At 31.2% G+C, this 22,758-nt stretch overlaps 1 protein-coding gene across 9 annotated transcripts in view; it reads left to right on the forward strand.

Moving 5' to 3' along the window:
* Bent (projectin protein bent) overlaps window positions 1–22,758 on the forward strand; it is a 95,406-nt gene that overhangs the window by 34,396 nt on the left and 38,252 nt on the right. For 3 of the 9 annotated variants that reach the window (XM_083085749.1, XM_083085753.1, XM_083085748.1), the window contains 30 exons: window positions 188–247; window positions 627–680; window positions 887–919; window positions 1,163–1,201; window positions 1,327–1,365; window positions 1,482–1,520; window positions 1,666–1,704; window positions 1,824–1,862; window positions 2,013–2,051; window positions 2,245–2,283; window positions 2,377–2,415; window positions 2,566–2,604; window positions 2,717–2,764; window positions 2,899–2,946; window positions 3,205–3,249; window positions 3,554–3,703; window positions 5,036–5,221; window positions 5,769–5,783; window positions 7,428–7,607; window positions 9,640–9,684; window positions 11,817–11,855; window positions 12,711–12,749; window positions 16,021–16,171; window positions 16,455–16,691; window positions 16,893–17,026; window positions 20,393–20,470; window positions 21,800–21,925; window positions 22,095–22,239; window positions 22,328–22,467; window positions 22,545–22,689. In XM_083085749.1, coding sequence (XP_082941875.1) covers window positions 188–247; window positions 627–680; window positions 887–919; window positions 1,163–1,201; window positions 1,327–1,365; window positions 1,482–1,520; window positions 1,666–1,704; window positions 1,824–1,862; window positions 2,013–2,051; window positions 2,245–2,283; window positions 2,377–2,415; window positions 2,566–2,604; window positions 2,717–2,764; window positions 2,899–2,946; window positions 3,205–3,249; window positions 3,554–3,703; window positions 5,036–5,221; window positions 5,769–5,783; window positions 7,428–7,607; window positions 9,640–9,684; window positions 11,817–11,855; window positions 12,711–12,749; window positions 16,021–16,171; window positions 16,455–16,691; window positions 16,893–17,026; window positions 20,393–20,470; window positions 21,800–21,925; window positions 22,095–22,239; window positions 22,328–22,467; window positions 22,545–22,689 — 2,449 coding nt within the window. The remainder of the gene's footprint in view (window positions 1–187; window positions 248–626; window positions 681–886; window positions 920–1,162; window positions 1,202–1,326; window positions 1,366–1,481; window positions 1,521–1,665; window positions 1,705–1,823; window positions 1,863–2,012; window positions 2,052–2,244; window positions 2,284–2,376; window positions 2,416–2,565; window positions 2,605–2,716; window positions 2,765–2,898; window positions 2,947–3,204; window positions 3,250–3,553; window positions 3,704–5,035; window positions 5,222–5,768; window positions 5,784–7,427; window positions 7,608–9,639; window positions 9,685–11,816; window positions 11,856–12,710; window positions 12,750–16,020; window positions 16,172–16,454; window positions 16,692–16,892; window positions 17,027–20,392; window positions 20,471–21,799; window positions 21,926–22,094; window positions 22,240–22,327; window positions 22,468–22,544; window positions 22,690–22,758) is intronic. The other 6 variants (XM_083085754.1, XM_083085755.1, XM_083085757.1 and 3 more) reach the window with 6 other exon arrangements.

A 22,758-nucleotide genomic window follows, 5' to 3' on the forward strand; every position in this document is an offset into this window, starting at 1 on the left:
CTCTATTATAATCTTCGAAACTATTTCTTCTCAGATATGCGTTGACATTTTCTACCAAGTTATGCGTTTTTATGATAATTCTTATGATATCTTCTGTTTTTATAATTTTCTTCTCTTCTATCGCTCTTCTTCTTCTCGTTCTTCTTCAAATTTCAACAGTTTTGTTGATTATAAAAATATTGTTCAGGACCAAGAACAAGTTTTGAAACCAAAGAAGAAAAAATCTAAACCCGTGGATGAGTCTAAGGTACATGATGACGTATTAATTAGAACTAACTTTTATACACTTCGCGAAGCAGGAAACACAATATCTATATAATTTTTTATGTATTTTTTGATAAGACAAATATTTATTATTAACAATTGCAACGCTGCTATATGCTTTTGATGTATTATTATTAGTATTAATATATCATTAACATATAATCTTTTTATGCATTGTACTGCAAAATTATATAAAAATGCAAGTAAAGAGATAAAACACTTTATGTAAATTTGTTAATCATAAAATATCTATATATCTCTATATTAATATTTATCTCTCTTATTTTTATAGTTCATACATCTATAAATAAACATATATACTTTCCCACATATAAATCTTACAATATAAATTATTTTTCTAGAAGGAGGAAACGATTACAAAACCGAAAACCGTTGGAAAACAAGAAACACCCAAGGTACACAAAGACATACTTTTACATACGCACATGTACAAAGTTTTCTAGTATGATCAATTTATTTTAAATCTTGAATTATTTCATAATCATATTCATATTCATATTCATATTTCATAATCATATCTTATTAATGAGAAAAAAGTAAACAATTTTAAATTTATACATTAAACAAACACGATTTTGAAAACACTATTACTACATTTTAGGAGGAAACTCAGGCTAAACCGGCAGATGCGAAGGTATACAAAACAATTGTACTATTATATTTTCATAATAATTTATCGCCCACATTTAATACTGTCATTCTTTAATACATTATACATACAGCTATAACTATATATACAGCTAAAACAATATATAAAATGCAATGAGATACTCTTTTTCTAAAATCACAAAACTAGCAATGATCATATTTAACATGTCATAAATGCGTGACTTAAAACATCTCCGTTCATATTTAAACACATTTCCAACATTTTTAGGTGGAACCGAAAGCCAAACCCAAAGCGGAAGAAGTAAAGGTATACTTATATATACACTATTTTGCAACAATATCCACTTGTACAAGTAGCAGAATACAAGAGACTTAAAGTTGCTTAAAGTGGAACAAATATGAGATTATTAAATTCCATTCGTACACTTTTAGGAAACTCCAAAAGCCAAACCTAAACCAGACGAACCGAAGGTACACGAAAACACTTTATATAGCATTCTTTATCATTGAGTTTAATGGACTCAATTTTATCATAACCGGTCAAAATGAAAAGAAAGTGTCATTTAAACTTACACGTGCACTTTTAGGAGGAACCGAAAGCTAAACCTAAAGCAGAGGAAGTAAAGGTACACTTACACTTGAATTATTTTATAACAGTATACACAAGTATATACAATTTATGATTGATGGAAATAATATACAAAATATATAATGAAAAAAAAACAACTAAAAACAGATAGTTAATTTGAACAACACATGTACACGTTTCAGGAAGCGCCCAAGACCAAGCCAAAATCAGATGAACCAAAGGTACACAAAACATTTATCACATTGTATATTTTACAACGCTAGTGGTTAGGTTTTTAAAATAAATCTACACTATAACGATTGACACAAAAAATAAACCATACCTCATTTTACGCTTTTAGGAGGAACCAAAAGCTAAACTTAAAACGGAGGAAGTAAAGGTACATTTACAATTGTACTATTTTGCGATACACATATATTATACATCTGATACAGAAATTGTAAAATACACATATAAACAAAGAAAATTAAAAGAAAAATTTAAGACAAGGCAAAAGCAAATCGATACTCAAATAAGCATACACTTTTAGCCTGCGACGACACTTAAGCCTAAACCAGAAAAAGACAAGGTATATTACACATTTTTTCAATTATTTCTTTCATTTACGGTTACATTTTTTATACTTTAGTAGTACACTTTATTTTTATTTATATTTTATTTTATTTATATTTTATTTATACTTTATTTTTATTTATATTTTAATTTTAAACATTTTATACTTTACACACATATTTACGTGAACATTGCACGAATATTTTTAGGTCGAGGTAAAATCTAAGGCTATACCAGACGAATTAAAGGTAAACATAAATGTTGATAAAAATACAAAAGATGATATTAGGAAAATTATAATACGGCAAATATGCGATTATGAAATATTCGTGCAATTTTAGGAGATACCGAAGACTCAACCTAAGCTAGATGAACAAAAGGTACACGAAACACTTATTACATATTACATTGTTAATCCTGAATCAATAGTCACGGTTTTAGATTGCTTCAGTGATAATAAAATCTCGAATTAAATAAAGTGTATATACATATGACCACATTATTTAACACTTTACACATTACATTTTTAGGTGGAATCGAAAGTTAAATTCAAAACAGAGGAAGCGAAGGTAGCTTATATTACTCTTTCTTACACATTTTCACAACATAACTCAATTATTTGAAAGATAACATTCAGTAATATAAGACACAATGAAACAGAACACGTTTTCCTATTTGTAGAAAGAGGAACCGGCGATGAAACCTACAGATAAATTACAAGAACCAAAGGTACACATAACACACATATGCATATACAGATTAACATTTATACATACATATAGACGTGATTTAAAATATAAATTTTGTTAGATATAAATTTTGTTAAAAGATAAAATTACACGTGTTTCTGCTTCTGTTTGTAGAAGGAAGAAGAAGTCACTCAAGGAAGGAAAAGTCTTAAGTCTGTCAAGGTAATTATGATAATTCTCACAAAAATAATTGATTATTAAAAATCTCAATCAATTATACAATGTAATGTGATTTGCATATTTTTAAAATATAAAATGTAATGTGATTTGCATATTTTTAAAATACATAATACTAATATAAATATATAATTTAATGAAAAGGAAAATTTTATTATATTATATAAATTTTTATTTTAAAAGTATCTTATGTGTAAATAAAATATAATATTATTAATATAATTAATAACTTCTTTGTTATAGCAACTCGAGGAAGAAAAGAAAACTCAAGAGAAAGTCGAGCTTAAGGTGAGTTTATCTCTCTTGTCGCATTTATGGACAATCGTTCGGTATAATATATCCAATATATTGCTCCCTAGTAGATGTAGAAACAATAACAAAATTAGTACGAGTGCCGAATTTTTAATATTTCATCAATTATCGTAGAATTTAATTTTGTATTCTTAAATTAATACTATTAGATTAACGTTGTTTGTGTATTTTTACTGTACGAAATGTGACTCTTCGCAAACGGGACATCAAAAGTATCTATCAAAAGTATCTATATCTCACACGTCAAAACCTTTTTCCTAAAAATAATATATTAATGCAGCCAAAGGATGCCATTGCGACCAAATTGAAACCCCGTATTCCACCGAAACAAGAAGTTAAAACCGACAGCTTTCAGGGGATTCAGCTTAAACCTGTTGCGAAGGATGCGAAACAGCCTCAGCAGGCTGAAAGTGGCAAAATGGAACTTAAGGTAGCCCTGTTGAAGGGGATCAACGCAAAGATCTTGCTGCAATCTTTCTATGTCGCACTCTCTATGTGTTTCTAAACTTCTTTAAATTTCGATTTATGGCGCCTAATTCTGTACAATTAAACAGCGCCAAAATATATTTGTATTTCTGTATGTACTTCAAACGATGTTTCTCACACCATACATTCTCTTAATATAAACAAAGTTAATTTCAATGTTCTATAAATGTTCTCTTTCTCTCTTTTTCTTTCTTTCGTAAATAATATTTATATTCTTTGTACATATATTTCGATGTATTTCTAAATGTTATACACTTACTTCTGCACTCACATCTTTTACTTCTCTGGTATATTCTAACTTTTCTGTAATTTACACATAATCTTCGTTTTATTGTAATAATACGATGTACAGGAAAGGCTGGTTCTTTGTTCTCTTTCTCTTTCATCTATCTTCATGCTCTTCTTGTTTTTCTTCTTTACTCTGTATAGAGTGAAGGATATTCTCTGCATTATTTTATCTATTTAAACCCTTCTGATCTCTTTCATAATTTATGGATCTGTTGTATAATATTAAATATATATATAATATATGGTTCTAATAATAAATGTATATCAATACTATGTAAATATTATGGGATTGTGTTAATCTGTGCATTTATGTACATAAGAATGTTTCTTACACACTAAACTATTACGTATTAACACGCATATACACACATAATAATACAAACTCAGATAAAACTGTGTATCAATCTGAACGCATTATCTTTCATATTAATATAATTATATATTTCATTATAGACTGAAGAATTCCTCTATAAGAAAAATTAATTTTTACAATATTTTTCGTCAGAAAAAAATATTTAAGTTTATTAAAAATTTATAAATTCTTTTTAAGACTGCAATTAAAAATAATTTCATTTTTTTCTCACGTATTACGTAATTGTCATTAATAGATTCGTAATTATAATATAAAATTAATGCAAAAAAATTTTAATACCAAAAAGTGAAATACAATTATAGTTATTTCCATTTTTATCTGTTATTAAATAATATAATTTTGTGGAAAAGTATTACAAATATATTTGATTATACTTGTAGAAATTATAGTCTTTTTTTAAATAAAATTAAAATTATGTAGAAAAATATATCGTTTGTGATCTTATATTTGAAATGAAAAATATATCGTTTTGTAATTTTCTAAGATTGCAATGATCGTTTCTACTTGCTGCTGGCAACTTGGGTAAAGGAAATTAAACAAGCCCGCAATCAATGCAATGATAACCTTCTCTCATCGTTTTACGATATCTATGATCATTTATTGTTTGTTACGCAGAAAACCGAGAAGGCAGAGAAGCTCGATGTAAAGAAGACGAAGGCATCAAAAGCAACAAAGGAGGCGAGTTACGAACTTCCGGAGATTCCAGATTACGAAAGACCCGTTCTTGAAAAACCTCGGGAATTCGAGTTCGGCGAGTTTGCGGGTCGTGAAAAGACGAAGCTTGAGAGACCAGCCACGCAGGTAAGAAAGCAATTAAATCTTTTTATATGGACATCATTATCTAATCTGCGCAATAATTAAAAATATATTAAATAATATTAATAATTTAATCTCATTTATTGCAGAATAGTTATGTGTACATACATGTATGTATGTATGTATATATAATTAATTAAAAAAGCAAATTATCCACATGATGTAACAAAAAATAATTTATATTATACAAAATATATATATATGTATTTTGTATAATATAAATTATTTTTTGTTATATCATGTGTATAATATATATATTTGCTTTTTTAATTAATTTATTTACAATTCGTGAGATGTATTTGTTAATTTACAGTTGCTTATATTTAACATATATATTTCACATAGTAAAAATAACTGATAACAGGAAAAAATAAATTAAAAATTCAATTAGTTACTAAAAATATATTTTTATAAAGTAGATTTATAAAAGAATTCTAGTATCACACACAGTGAAAATTAATTTAAATATTCACCGAATTTTTGACTAATTGTGTGTTTTTTGTTTTCATGATGTCAAATTCAAATGGTGCAGAAATTCGAATCTAAGGTGAGTAATATCATCATTTATTAATAACGCGCAAAGGGAGAATAATTTTGCCAAATCGTTGAAATCATACGCACGGAAAATCCTGCGAATTTCGCAATCGCCGCGTCAGTCGAGGACGTTTTGATCGAGGCTCACGATATGCGGTTCAGGATAATTAATTTTTACGGCCGATTTGCGGGCGGTTTAATTATAACCAAGGTGCAAACTAGAATCGTTCGTTTCACGAGCTCGGAAGGACGGCAAATTTTTCACGAACCGGTTATCTAAAAATATAACATTTATGTGCAGGCTAGATACTATGATACCTACAATTGATGAAGACTTTAAACATTTTTATATATTAAACAAATTTTAATAATTTTAATTATTTATGTCATTTTTAATTTTTCAACATTAAGTATCTTGATAATTGAAGTTCATATTGTCAATAAGTCAATATTGTGCTAGATTGAAGTCCGCATGTAATTAATCAATGTAATGAAAATAAGATTTTATTTGTATTACTAAAAGACTTAGCGAAAATTTTTATCTTTTAATTTCAGATTTCTTGTTCTATAATTATTTCATATTTACATTTATTTTATTCGATTACAAAATTTAATCATATTTAAAATAAGTCCTTATGATAAATCTAATGACTGATGAAAATTTTTTGGAGAAGAAATTTTGGTAATTTTTTCCGAAACTTCAACAAAATATGCATTGGTGGGGATCTCAACCGCCAAAGGACCATCTTCATATTTTTCGTTCGCATCAAAGACCAGTGTCTCCGTGCCATAAATATCATTATTCCACCTGCATAATCGCAATTAACGCGTGCCGAACGGAAAGGTGAGGAGGGGAGGGATGAGTAGGGACTAAAAGTATAGGTAATAATCAGGCGGCCCGAATCTCGCCTTGGCAAGCAATGAATGCCTCTTGTGCAGTGCGCGTTCGCGACAGAACTATTTTGGCGAATAAACGCTCGTATATCACCCCCCTTGAAATCGGTCTTTCGTTTTCGTCGACGTCGTCATCATGAACGAAGATGGGGAAAACATCGATCGCTATTTTCGACCTTATTACGACCGATCCCCGCGAGCTTGCGATTCGGAGAGCGCGATTCGGGTATCGAGGGGTCAGTCGTGATCGCCTTACGTACACGATCGTATTTGGTCACCGTATTAACTCGATACCTCGGTAAAAATCTTGGTTTGAATCTTTGTTGACTTGCGATTTTCCATTGAGCGCGATTCTGAAGGATTATTCAAGTGTGCCTGGTGATTAACTGAAAAATTATCAAAGATTCATGTTAGCTGCGGTTTTCTAATCTCTAGTTTTTATCAGTGAATGGATGGTTAGGTATCTCAAAGGGAAAATGCAATTTTTATTTATCAAATATATTTTATTTATACATTCCTTTCGCAATTCATTACGTAAAAAAGGAGATTGATCAACCTAAATCCAATAAATCTTAAATACTTATCATTTGGTACATCTACTAACAAAGCTAAATCTTGTTTTTCTGTTTATTAAAAAAAGATAAAATAAACTACGGATGTGTTTGGAAAATTTTAACTTATCTCTCTCAACAATTATATAATTTTTCGAACGGATTGAATTATATAGAAGAATGCGCGGTTAATCGATTTTCGATCATCGTAGCCGAAAGTACCGGAGATCAAAGCGCCCGAAGCACCCAAAATCGAAGTGATCAAAGACGTGACGCCAGTCGGCAGCAGAAAGGGCTCCTTAGCACCCGGAAGTGGTACTAGCAGTCGACGCGGTTCTCTCATACCGCCCGAGGAATTGGGTCGCAGACCCAGCCTGATCATCAGTGACGAGGTATGTTATGGAATGTATTGCGTGACCACTAAAGTATACAGATTACTTCGTAGGGGACCGAGCTGAAGAATGCGACAGAGTTTTCCGTTGTATTCCTTCGATATAACCAAATAATTTAATTTCTCCAAATTTCGCCGATTATAGATTTTTAAAAAAGCTAGCTTTCTTAAATTTAACTTAACTTTCTTAAATTTAAAATTATATAACAGATGGAAATATTATATCCATAAAAATAGAATTTAAGATAATTACATTCCTATTTTTCAATAATATAATATATGTATTTTAAATTAATAATCAAATGTTTAATAGGATTGTTTTACCTAGAATTCTGTCGCATTCTTTTCGTTAACGAAACCACCCGATTTGCTTTGCAGAAATATGATATCTAAGGAAAGGAAAACTTTATTAATTGCATATTAAATCTTTAAATTTATTAAAAAGATTTTGTCAAAAATCGCCAAACATTGTTCCAATTAATTAACAAATTATTTCAAAATCTTCAAAGTTCAAAAATAGTTGTTAAAACGAATTCATTTTAGAATATTAAATTATCGTTCAGAATATTACATAAATTGTGTTTGTCTGACATATTCTCTCGCAATCATAATAATTGCATCATCAATAAAATTTCTTTCATCTGCTATTATCTTTTGGTTCATAATCGCATAAAGCATAAAGGGTGATATCTAAAAAGGACACACTTTACACTCTTAAAAATAATGAATAATTAGAGAATAATTTTTTGAAAAACGAAATTTAAATATATATCATTAATAATTAATAATTATAACATGTAACAAAACATATATTAAATATTGATTTATTACAAACATATTTATTCTAATCGAGTAATTTATATATTTTTATAAGTTTTTTATACATATTTTGTGTTAATTTATTTGTAGACTTCATAATTGAGGACTGTTTTTTCCTGAACTTTTTCTACAATATAATATACTATATTATAACTAAATATATTTCAGAGTGTAAAGTGTGTTCGTATAAGTCCCATTAAGTAGACAATTAATGAGTAAAATACTTGAACGAATAAGTAGACGACTGGCTACTGCTGGTCGGCTACTTCTTGGATCTTCTTTGTAGCTTTTTTTTGGATTTCGTAGAGTGTAAGTCAGTGATGATCTAGTGGTCGTACTCGTGATGATATTTAGTGATAGATATACGTCGACGTGAATCTCCCCGACGATGAGCTCGTCGAGCGATGCACGTCGCGTTTAGTGTCAGCAAGGCGTGAGATTTAGATTAGAACCCTTGAAACCAAGCGAGAGATCCAAAATTCTTGCCAGCTTCTGAAGCATATTCCTTCCCTCCCTCGTCTTCCCTCGGGAAAAAATCGAGTCCCGTCGAGCGCCAGTAGAGGCGTTTCTTCGCAACGAAAAAAGAGAATGGAAACGAAATGGAGAACTATCTCTTCGAGTCGTAAAAAATCGAGGATGTCCGAGATCGGTGTGCATCGACTTTGCGAAAAGCGAGAACCCGAAGAGTTAAACGGTCCCTCCTGAAGAGAACGTCGAAGAAACACGGATAATTGCCGATCACACGTGGTATTATTTTAGCTGAACGCGAGACTGATCGAAAGCATTCCTACGAAAAGTATATTCGATATATCATATAAGATAAAGTTTTTTTTAGACAAATTTTTTCCGAATTATAATTAGCATCACAAAACTACGATAAACATATTTTCAGTTTCATCCTGCTACAAAACTATGTTTCGCGAAAATAGCAGAACATTATTAATTAAAGTAACTAAAATTAAGCAGACGCAGGCTTTGATATAATTAATTTTAGCTTATATATTTCCCGAGACTTGGTTCGGATTCAAGATAAAGATAAAATACAGAGGAACGCGCTTCGATACGTCCGCGACAGCGGTGGAATGAATCTCGACCCATTAAAACGATCACATTAAACGATATAGACATGTTGCAGCACCGTGCATATATACACACATACACACACCCATTGCAGTTTACCTAGCAGTAGTGGTTAATAGAGATTTGGTCCATAGGAGCATAGGAAGCTTCGTCCTGGCGAGGTGGTGGACGAGCGCAAGGTGAGATAAAATCGCTAAAAAGAAAGAACAAATGTGGAAGCGAATGCCTCGTCTGCAACCTTACTCGACTACCAAGTCTGCACTTATTCGACTTATCTTTCTCGCTCGCACACTCTCTTTCTCTCTCTCTCTCTCTCTCACATACACTCACCGGAATATCGCGCAAAGAGAATTAATCTAGGCATTTCCAAAGAAAATAAATTGTTCAACATACTTTCATTATCAAATTGACATCTACAATTCTCTTCGCCTGATCTTGCCTGCTCGTTACTACTGTTTACTTACTTTGGTCGTACGTTTACGGCATACGATGCACGAAATTCACACGCATCGTCCCGAATTTAATGGCTCACTTTACAACGATAATAATTTAATCTACTCAAGGAGTAAGAGAGAGCGTTGCATTGTCGAAAAAGAACAAAAACCGAACGATTAAATTCCTGACGACGGCGTGCATACGTCACACGTGCGAGAAAGTGTCATTATTCTCTTTATCATTGACAAATATTTGCAAAATATATTTATGTATGATAATTTTCCCAATAATTTTCCCAAAACATTGTTGTATCATATGGTTTGTTAAAATGAGAAAGATCGAGGTGTAACTCTGTCGCACGTGTCATTCGATGTTTCATCGCACTTAATTCGGAACTTGATCAGCGCATAAAAATCAAATGCATCTCTGCACGGATCTGTTGCAACCGAGTCTCTATGCACACTATCTCTCACAACTCATGACAATAATAATAATAATATTAATTAATTAATTAATAATAATACGAGACAGAAGCATTTCGGAAGTCAGGGCGCGTCGACTCATGATTAATCATTCGCATTACAAGGTTTCAAGCTCTCTCCCTGGCTTACATTTCAACTCGTAGATCACCGAGTCTTGGCAAGCATTCTGTCACCGTAGACAGACATCAGCGATAATAAATGTCCCAAACAGTACGACACGACGTTTGAATCACTCTTGACAAGCTAGACGGCTTCATTGCCGACTGCTAAGACACTCGTTCTGCCAACATGCATCATTATCAAACAAAACTGAATTATTGCTACGTATACCGATCCGCGAATCAGCCAAATTCGCGGACGCTTCTGTCGCACGAGAGTAAAAGAGTTAAGAGTCCGACTCAAGTAACATTTTTATTGTTTTTTTTTGTAGATAAAATTTATCAATTTTATATATCTGTCTATAGGTATTTTATTATAGATGTATACACACAACTGTAATTGTTCATTAAGATAATCTTGCGACCTGATGATGCGCCCTTGCTTCTCTAATCGATTATCTCGAACTTAAATGTCGATCATCTTTTAAATAATACTAAAGTATAGAAAATCAATAACAATTGCATTAGAAATTTTGTACAGAATGACGATTATACTTACAGAATTATAATAAAATTATAATATGTATAATGCAAATTAATGAGATTCGTATGATCGCAATGTTCCAAGAAGATAAGTTCGAGATAAGCGAGATGCAATTCTCAGATTATTCTTGCGAACGACGACTAGAAACTCATGTCTCTCATGCAGTCATGCACACGATGATACTATCGATTTGGTTGCATTTAAACTTACTGATGTATCAGCTGGCATCGTGCACCGCCCAATCGCACTGTCGTGTAGCAATGCACTGCAAAGCAATACAAACGCACAAGCTGTCGGAACGTCGGTAAGGCTAGCCTCGAAACCCTCACCCTGATTGTATTCGTCTTCTGCGATTTACTTTTATTTTTTTTTTCAATTCCCTTTTCTCTTTTCTCTATTTTCAAGCATTTTTAAAGCCCCGTTTTCCCGAACTTACCAAGATTCTGCCAAATTTCGAACGATTAATCAAAATAGCCCCTAATTTAATTCGACGAAAAGAATCGTTCCTTTTCCTTCAACAGATGGCCAGGCAAGCACGCAGGAATATTTTTGTTTTTTTTTCATTTTTTCGATTTTATTTCTCGCGTTAATTGTGTCTTAAAAAATAAAGAGAAACAAATATTGACATCCGTCCTTCGGTAAATATATCAGGGAAAGAGTTAACAAGTCGCATCGACAGACGACAAAGAGAAAATCTCCACGATGACGAGCAATCACGTCAATCACCTGACCCTTATGTGTGATTTTTACAGTTGGGAAAGTTACGGCCCGGTGAGGTGTTGGACACAAAGGTGAGATTTGTGTTCGCTATAACACAAAGCTTACCTGCTCAAAGTATCGTTTCACCAGCAATCTTCTGTATTATATCTTGCATTGTTCTTTTTTCCCGATGGCCCTCGATCACCTATTTTGAATTTTTGAATTTTTCTGCGGCCCCATCTCCCGCCCCAACGCGATTTTTTGTCTCTGTTTTGAGCGGCGAATTTGATTTGCCCCCCTTGCCTCACCGCCCCCAACCCCCCGACCCAGAAAGACAAAATAATGAAAGCCCAGTAACTAAACGAAAACTAAAACATACTCGACGATGAAGATCCCAGTGAGAGAGGCAAAAGCAATGCTACGAGTTACCGCGGGACGGCAATAATAATATTAATAATAATAATAATAATAATGACAATAATGATAATAATAATGAGGATGATAATAATGATTATGAGGGATGATGATGATATTAATAAGAATAAAAAAAATAATTCTGCGACATTTTTTGTTAACTGAATTTTTTGAGATTGTTGCTGCTGCTGCTGCCGCTACTGTAAACACGCTAGCCGCTACTTTTTCAATCCCACAATGCGGTTTAATATATCACAACTTTATAATATCGATTTAATACTTCTTACATGTTCGTGAAAGATTATATTAAAATTTGGCAAATAATTTACTGATCAATAATCTGAGTTCTTTTTTTCTCTCACATTGATAAAGATGCCCCCTCATTCCCTCGCATCGAACAGTCCCCTTTATACGAGTTCACCTCATGTGAACCGCCCGTTTTCCCCCAGAATTCAAACTCTAATCTGTCCCCCTTTCTATGTTTCTACCTCTGTCTCTATCTCATCTTTTATTTTTTCACGCACCACACACAGTCTAAGTCCGGCCGACCAGGCGCACTGCAGGACAAAGAGGTTAGCACAATGTCTCTGTTGTGCGTGTACGCATATGTATATTTTTATATTATGTTATATCATGTACATTTTTATACGTACATTATTTCGATATTTTTTTTCTTATATTTATTACGTGCTTCAAATTTGGAAACTATTTATACAGAATGTTTTCGAATAATATTCGAAAACTTTGTTTGCGGATTGATTTGATTAATATCGAGGGGTGATTATAATAAAAAAAAATATATTATTATTATATTATTATATTAACATATAAATTTTATCGAAATTAAAATCAATTTAAATATGAAATTTTTTATACCAGAGATTCATTACTTCTTTTACATTTTTTGTTAAGAAGAAATCGTTCGTCGAATTAGCCAAAAATTTGGAGAACAAACTTTTCGGATGTTATTCGACTGTATGTGTTAATAAATATTTTGCAAAGAGCACTTGTCGCGATAATCAACGCCGACGATGTGCTTTTAAATGACGCTCTCGCATTGTGTTGATTTATATGCGCAAACTATTTCTTCTTCTGATTAAAATTAAATACACACATGTATATATATAAATCGATTCAATGTGGAGCGTTTGAGTAAGCTCGTCGCAATCGCGTTGCGGAAATTGTGCTTATTAGTTCGAGCGGATACACCTGTACATTTTATGCGGCTGTAGATGCAGTTTAGATATGAATGTATAATGGTGGTAAGATTGGCATTAATTAATGTTATTTACGATAATCGGAAAGAAACGAAATTATTCGTATATTTCTTATTAATTTTCCATTAGTTTTTTGTTATTTAAAAAAAATATTTATGTGAAACCTACCACCATTAAAAATCAAGTAGTCACAGTGCGACTCGATATCAGACCTGTCGCAGTGCAGTGCAATCTTACTTTAGCATTCATGTATGCAATTAAAAAAATAAAAGGAAATATTTAAAAATTATTTTACAATGTGGATTTTGATGAATTTAATTTGTAATAACATCATGTGTTACGCTGCTAGAATAATTTAAATTATCCATAAAATTATTTGTATACGATTTGACAAATTTCATGAATAAATTCGCTTTGAGAAATAAAAAGTCGATGTTATTAGAGATTTGAATTTATCGGTTTTGCAATTTTGCATACCATTGCGATAGATTTGAGACCGAGCGGTTTGCTGTTATATATACATATATATGAATGTCAGAGATATATGTGTGAAATAACTTATTCGTGTAGAATTTTTATGTATAGGTGTAAACAACCATCGTGCTCACACTATATGTGTCAAGTAGATTCGATCGAGATATTTTCATTTTTATCGCAACAAGTACGATGTCACTTTAACGGGAGATAAATCCTGTTCATTCCGATTTGTAAATGTGGCATCGTAATTGTGCGCGCGTCGTGTAGATATTTTACTATAACGTGCCTCTTTGTAAATAATCCTAATCGTTGAGTTTTCCGTTAGACAAACGACAATTTAGTTGATGTAATGAGGATCAGATCGGTTCACAGAGTAAGCGATCATTTTCATACATTCATATCATCAAGCAGTAAAAAATGATCCATATCATACTCATCACTTCAGATTTATGTTTCTCTCTTTCTCTGTTTTTCCCTAAAATTCTATATCTTTCGTTTCCCTTTATGTGTTTCTGTATCTTCATACTTAACATTGACGGTTATTTGCGAGAAGAAAGAATATCGCTAACGATACTGTAATTCATTATCATAAGATAAATTGCATTAGTAGGGATAACCGCAACAAATAAAAATAATTATATATATATTTAGCATTATAACTAAATAAAAAAATAATTTATTAATCCCTCTTATACGTATCTCTCTCTTTACCGTGGTGCAAAGTTATCCCTTCTGGTGCAATCTAATCTCGCATTAAAAATTTCTTGACCGACAATGATTTTATGTAAATATTGATTAACTATTATGTATCGGGGCTTTCAAATTTCTCATCTCACACATATTTGTGATTCGCACTATCGCTTCGCGATTCACGCATCGGCACCGCGACAAATGCGTTTGTCACGTTTTCACGCACAACAAATATGTATCGACGCACGAAATATCATATGCTCATAACATCGTAAAAATTCACACGTTTCATCATCAATCAAATGAATTCCTTATTCATCTTTAGCATAGAAAATAGGAGAAGCGTAAAAAAATTCAAAGATTAATTTTGAACTATGTTCATATTATTAGATCATATTAATTATGAAAAAAATCTTTGTTTACGCTCTTTTGTTTTCTTTATTTCCTCATTCATATTATTAATATGTTCCCTTTGTATTTCCTCATTGACTATGCGTATTCAAGGGTTTTTTATGTGTTAATTAATTGTTTAATATATTTCAATATTTGAAATATTTTTTTAAAAACAAAGAGAAGGATATAAAAGTGGAAGATACATAGATTGATATTATATAAAAACATTTATTATAATATAAAGACGAAATATTGAAAAAGTACAGAGAAAGTATAGTCTCGTTATTTTTGTGAAGTTAGAATCACTTTCGTTAAAAATAAACGAACAAAACCCTTGAAATCGCAGTGACTAGAGTCACGTGATTGGAGAAATTACTACGGAAATCGGACAAATCATTACATTTACGTATCGATTCCATCTTGCTAATCAGTGCATATCCTGAAAAGAAAATATTGTTACATTGTCATTAATTCTATTGAATCTTACCCGAGACTTTTGTGACTAATACCCAGTGAATTAACGATTGTAACGCCGACTAATGATGTGAATTAATTATTAATTGTAAATAACAATAACTCATGATAAATAAATGTAAATAAACGTAAGTAATGATTAAAATGTATAGATGCTTTCATGCGAACGCTCGCATGAGCTGCAGATTTTTCGAGCGACAAAGGTATCTTCTCTCTCCTTCTGTTTCAGCTCTTTTTAATTATTTTTTCTTTTGTAAAAAATCTTAAGAAATAAAATCACGCAAATTAAATTTTATTGACACGAAGTTAAAATCAAAATTGAAAGATACGTTTCTAAAAAATAACTCAATAATGACTTTCGATATAATATTATTCATTAATTATAACAATTTATAATTTGCATTTCCTGATTCCACGAATTTGCTCAAAATGAAATCAAATTTAATTAATATGAGATCGATGGAAGTTACCGCGTCGCGTCGTGCTTCAAATTTTCTTGCTTTCATTCAAAAGCTTTTCGAATGTTTATGTTAAACACGAAGAAATAAAGCGCGTATACAGGTTTACTCATATTTTCATTCGAATGGTGTAGCGTCGTCGTCCGAGCACAGCGGACATCAGAAGACCCAGCGTGGCGGACCTCGAGAATAAGATCAATCAGCCTAGCACACCTCTGCGAGATGTTGGACCAGGTGGACCACCCCAGATCGTCGATGTCCAGGAATCGTACTCCGCCGTCGAAGGTAATGCGTCTTGTTAACTCTGTCAGATTTGGAAACAATTTTATTTAAATTAAGAAAAAAATTTTAATTTTAATTTTAATATAATATCTTGTACACAATATTTACGACTGTGTGAACAATATTACACTCAATTTTTTTCAATATTATATGCATTAATATATACAGTTGTAAGTATTATTTTAATATTGTAGAATTATTATAATTGTTATAATATTTTCAATTACCATGTAATTTTCGCGAATACAATAAAGAGCACATTTATATATTAATATTGTTTTTGCAGACTCGACGGCGTATCTCACCGTCGCGGTGGAGGGTACACCTGCGCCAACTTTCAAGTTCTACAAAGGCATCACCGAGATCATCGATGGTGGCCGCTTTAAGTTCCTCACGGACACGGAGACCAACACGATCACCCTCTGCATGAGGAAGACGAAGCCCAATGATGAGGGCACCTACAAGATCGTCGTGAGTAACATCCACGGCGAGGATTCTGCCGAGATGATGCTCTATGTTTCCGGTGAGTCGGTTTAATCTAATTGTCAGCGTACTTGAAAATCGAATAAGAAATATGGCGCACGTTTTTACTTTAATATTTATTTGTGATTTAAAAATATTTTAATACAATATGAATTTTTTAAAAATTAATATTTAATACAATGTAATAGCACGAAAGTTGTATTAATGTCCTAAATTTTAATTTCAACGAATTTTGTGATAGACGCCAGTGGCATGGACTTCCGTGCTATGTTGAAAAAGAGGAAGTATCAAAAATGGGGACGAGAAGAGGTCCAAGAGAAGGTGGACTTGAAAGAAGTCGAGAAGCCCATGCCAGCGTTGAAGAAGGTGGAAAGGGTACGTATTTTCATTTTATTACACACATACACACATGCAAACGTACATGTGAACTATAAGATAAACAATATTTTGTAAGAAATTTGATAAGTTTTCAATTAATCTAGAACACTAATGAACGCTGATGAAATTAATTTATATAAATGTTATTGACTTTGAGATAAATTTAGTCTAAACAGAATCGTTTCGTGTGATATTTCTTAAGAGGAAGCTGGTTACACATCATATTTGCAATTGCAAATCATCGATATAATGCACATAATGTGAATGTGCGAATGCAATTTCAGCCATTAACAGTCTGAGAATAGGTGATATAGCGATAATAACATAAACTTAAATATATAACATAAATTTAACGCCGCTTATTTACGTTATAATTTCCTTTTGCTTTTTTCTTTGAAATTCTTTTTCTTATTTATTTTAATTTGTCAATTATATCATAAGATTTAAAACGTTTTTATTTAGTAGAATATTTTTTACTTTAGAATTAAGTTACAGAACGATATTTTGACAGACAACGATATTTTTAATTAATTTAAAAAATGCGTAATTTTTTTATATTTAGCATAGAGTAAACGATGGCTTTACCGCGTTGTCAATCTGCTGAAATATAATTTAAGCAATGGTCTATCGAAATCTTAGAATATATTTTTTGTTCGTCCTTTGTTCTTTTCTTCTTTTTCTACTCCTATCTTCTCAGTCAAAGTCGTTACAAAGCGAGCCACATGGACCGAGCTGGTTTCAAGAAGGTGACGAGATAGTAATCATGATGCAGGGTATGGAGATCCTTCGAATTTCTCTAATCAGGAAGGGTGAAAGTAACTGGAGCTGGCTCAAGGTTTTTTTTCCAATGATCTTACTTAGTGAACCCTAAAATGATGATAATATAACAATGACGAACATATGACAAATATTGACAAGAGATCAGAATTCATTATCTGCCTTCTGCATTTTTTAATAAATTAAATAAATAATTACAAGGATAATTATAGGAAACTGCTAAAAGTTCTTGACCGAATCTTGACTGTTGTTAGAAGAGTAGAAATTCTATTTTCACAAAAATAAACTCTAACTATATCAAGTTCTCCATTAAGTTTTTTTACCTTTGTCGCACAAGGTATAACTTTCTTTTTTTATCCTTAACATATGCACTTTTATCTATATGTATGGTTTAGAGTTAATGCTACAAACTACAACCTCTCTCAATTTACGCGATTACATAAAAGATGTGAATTATTAATAAAATTTTAGATAATCTAATTTACTACTTCTTTTATTTGTGAGTATATATTAAACTCACACGCAAGATTAATATTTGATATTCTTCATAAAGAAACGCTTATGGAAATTATATTGTGAATTATTTCACCGTACTTATATTGAGAGTTGGCTGTATATTTTTACACTGTACCTATTACATTTTTCTATTAACAAACAACCACTATTAACTAAAAAGCTTATAGCGAAAGAAAGAAAATATGAACTGTCAATAAAACGAAATTGACAATATTCCAAATTCATTGCATGTGACATTTCTCATATTGAGAGAAAAGCATTATCTCTAAACGTGTAGAACTCTATCATTGTAAAATATAAGAACTCTGATATGCTCAATTTCGTAGTTCCAAATGTCTAATAAAAATGCTTAACATATACCTCACATAAATAAAAAGCATATTATTTACAACTGAAAAAAATCAGTTCATCTTTCTTCTCAAGCCTCTTTTTTATTAAATATTTTTTTAATCAGAGTTCTTTGATAATCGCTATTGGCTATAAGAGTGGCATTAACTATAATATGTGTGTGTGTGTGTCGGGCATGCAGGACATCTTCGACATTCAGCGCAGGCCAAGTTTGCAGGAGCTAATCGTCGACTGGCCAAAACTAGCGACACACGCCAAGGAGAAGGTTCGCGAAAAAAATCTTTAAAGCAATACATCCTTGCATTAGATTCCAAAAACCATGAAACAGAGAGCAGAATTGCCCCTGCAAGGCTTTTATTTCCTTTGGTATTCTGGTTAATTAAAGACTTGAAAATATATATCGCGGATTAGAAAATTTATTTCTTTTATATATAAAAAATAAATTAAATTACAAAAAAAATATAAATAAGATTATATATAATAAGATTTATTTTATATTTTAATTCTCTTTTTATGATTATAATTTGCCAGAATACTGGTGTTATTTGGATTTTCTAAACGTGACGCTTTGAGAGAAATATAAGACAAAAAAAACTTTGTCATGGCAAAACGTATAACATGGCAAAGAGATCAGCTCTTGCGCGATGTGGGCACTTGAAAGATAACTGCGATTGATCTCTTTGTTTATTTAAACCAATGTTATATCAATCGACTGAGGATGTTAATCAAATAAATCAATAAAAATATAACAAAAGCCAGTTAATCGCAAGAATTTTAAAATTACATCTGATTTAATCAGATTTTGCGAAAAACATGATGATTAAATAAGATTTAATTAAGATTTATAATTTTCGATGAATTATTTCAAAATTCTTGCGACTATTTACGATTGAGAGATTTCCCTTTTTGGCCTGCGCTTTTCCAAATAGTTTCTCTAAATTGTGAGAGACTATATAAAGCAGATATAAGAATATATAAATTCATGTATAGTAGGAATAAAAATTAATAAAGTGTCTGCGCTTCTCATGCTTGGCTTAATTAAAAATGGTCATGTAAACTTATTATCACGCATGCATACGCTTTCGTAAATATTTTCAAACTAAAACATATAATAATATAAATATTTAATCTTATCTCACTTTCGAATAAATTATATACATTATTGAAATGTAATATTTTTCGTCATCACACTCTGTTCTGTTGAACTATGTAACTTACATATGTGGAAAATTGCAAAATTATCGATGCAATTAAAAGTAGAATAGGCATCAGTAACTGATAATATATAATTGCACATAATAATTGTTTTAACATATATACCTATATGTATATATATATCATATTTTTTATAAATAATACTTTGAATAATATTCTGCAATAATTTGTAGCTCAGTAATTATTGTAACTTTCATATATATATATATATATATATATATATATATATATATATATATATATATGTATAATTGTATTATAACTGTTAAATATAATTATTTAATAATTGTAACTGTACAGTGCTAATACATAATTTGTAGTAGTAATAATTTATCCTGGAAGTGGATTCGAAATAACGAAAATTACAAAACTGTAAAATAGCAATGACAACCAAATTCTGTATAAAAGCCCATTAGGCCTCTTCGCTGAAAGTGATCAGCAAGTAAGATTGACGATCGGGTCTGAAAAAGATATTGTGATTGCGGATTTGCCTTTTGTTGTTTCTAGAATAGTGGATCGCGTAGGCCGTCTTTGGCCGAATTAATTCCCGACTGGCCGATCCTGCATCACTTCACCAAGACGGAGGTTGGACCGATTCTTACATGAATCGAATTATTTCATCGATAATATCACGTGATATTGACTGTCGATGTTTGCCTGCCGCTGTTTGTCTCAAACAGTCTCCGAAACTCGACGACCTGTTTGTCTTCTTTCTCTGACTCGCTCGAGAACTCTCTCATTCTTTCACTCGACCATACTTTTATACGAATTAATCGTCTCTTCTCAAATTCTACTTCTCTTCTGACTTCGATTAATGAACTTTATTATCCTTCGATTAATTACTTAAAATCGAAGTTGTTTCCACTATTGCACCCTCTGTTTCAATCTTTATATAACTTTATCTCTTCTAATTTTTCTCTTATTCTTTCGATAAACATTCTATTTAATCTTAAAACTTATTTAAAGGGATTCTAATTTGTGATCCATTTTTTTATAATGAAACAATTGTTAACTTATAGATAATTTAGAATACGATAGGCAATTTAGAAAAAATAAGAATATTTTTTATAAAAGAATTTATAAAATTAATAATTATTAGTGAGTTAAACTCGGAATATATATTTTTTTATTAGAAAATATATTTTTTATATTTTTATATAAAACTGTTATGTTTGAATTTTATCAATTAATTTGAAACTCATGCAAATATATCTCCAAGTTATTAATACTTTGATTTTTATTTTAGATCATAAAATTAATATTATAAATATATTAATATTTTATAAAATAAAATAAAACTGTTAAAAATATATTTTTTTTAAATATATTAAGTTAATTAAAAATAAGATGGACAATTGGAATTGGAATTGGAAGATCCACAATTGGAATTCCTAATATTAAATATATAATGTCTTTTATGATCAATGTCGTGATTTGAATGTATCGTAAGTGACGGCTTCTTCAATAATTATCTTCTCGCGCATCTTGCTCGAGCAGTGATGATATTCTTCTCGAGAAAACCTACTGACATTTCTTCTTTCTCAAAACTGTTTAACAATCTTAACAGTAATAAGCATGGCGAGTTATAGGCTTGCAAATATCCGGTCCAGCCGATGAATGATCAATCGAGCTTCTTCCAGATTTTTTCATATTTTTCTCTAGAACATTTTTTTTCTAGAGTCTCTCTCGAAGTATTCATGGAGACTTTGTCTTTTTTTTGTCGTCTGTTGGCCTCCATTCTTCTATTCGTACAAAGAGGCAGCGGCGGATTTTTTCGACTTTTTCATCGATTTTTTTCTTCTACTTTTATTGTATCGCCTAGCTGTCGATGTTGAACGATATTATTATGATAGAATTTCTCAGCTGAATCTACGAACATGATTCACGGTTGATTGATGATTCTTCCTTTCGCAGAAACAAGAGAGCTTCCTGAAACCATTGGTGGACCAATATGCCAAGGAGGGCAAGGATAAGAAGGTTGTGTTTGAAGCGAACTTTTCGAAACCGAACTGCAAACCGAAATGGTTCTTTCGAAAGGATGTGAGTGTGTTGGAAGAAATAATTTATTCAATTATTTAATATTATTTATTTTTATATAGTTGCAAAATTTAGTGAATTAAAAAAAAATTTATATAATATATTCTATAACTATGAGAGAAAGTAGAATAAATAGAAATATACATATATTGATCATTTGTTTTTTGTACAGGAATTATTCCCATCGGCCAAATATAAATTCAAAAACGAAGAAGATTGTTATCAGCTCATCATCAGTGGACCTAAAGTCGAAGATACTGGAAAATACACGATCGAAATTTCTGGTGTATCCAGCACAGGGTTCCTCAATGTGGATGGTACATATTTTTACTAAACTCTTGCTTTCGATGAAACGTTTTTTATAACAAAAAGGGAAATACGTTTTTGAATATCTTAAAATTCTAGAACCTGATCCAACATACACATTCACGAAACCGCTATCGAAGACGAGCAGTGGCTTCACTAAGCACGAGTGTTATATGGAGTGTACAGTCAGTTCCAATCTAGCACAAATTTCCTGGTACAAAGGCAAGACGAAACTTGAGGTAATTCATTGCAATGAAAATTCTTATGAAACAATATTTTCGATATATACTTCTCAATATTAAACATTGTTCTTTAGGACGGAGAACAGTATAGTATTTCCAAAGACATGTCCGGTATGTGCCGGCTACTGATCAAGAGCGCAACCCTTGAGGATAGTGGCGAATACACTTGCAAGATAAGCAAGCAGACGGACAAGACTGATACTATCCTCACTGTAGTCGGTAGGAATATTATTTTTTTAAATCAATTTAGTTTAATTATATATAATTTTAAATTACATTTATTATATA

The sequence above is a fragment of the Camponotus vicinus genome, unplaced genomic scaffold, assembly GCF_025532165.1.
Source record: "Camponotus vicinus isolate PSW18456_S1 unplaced genomic scaffold, iyCamVici1.0 SCAF_13, whole genome shotgun sequence".
Taxonomy (NCBI): domain Eukaryota; kingdom Metazoa; phylum Arthropoda; class Insecta; order Hymenoptera; family Formicidae; genus Camponotus; species Camponotus vicinus.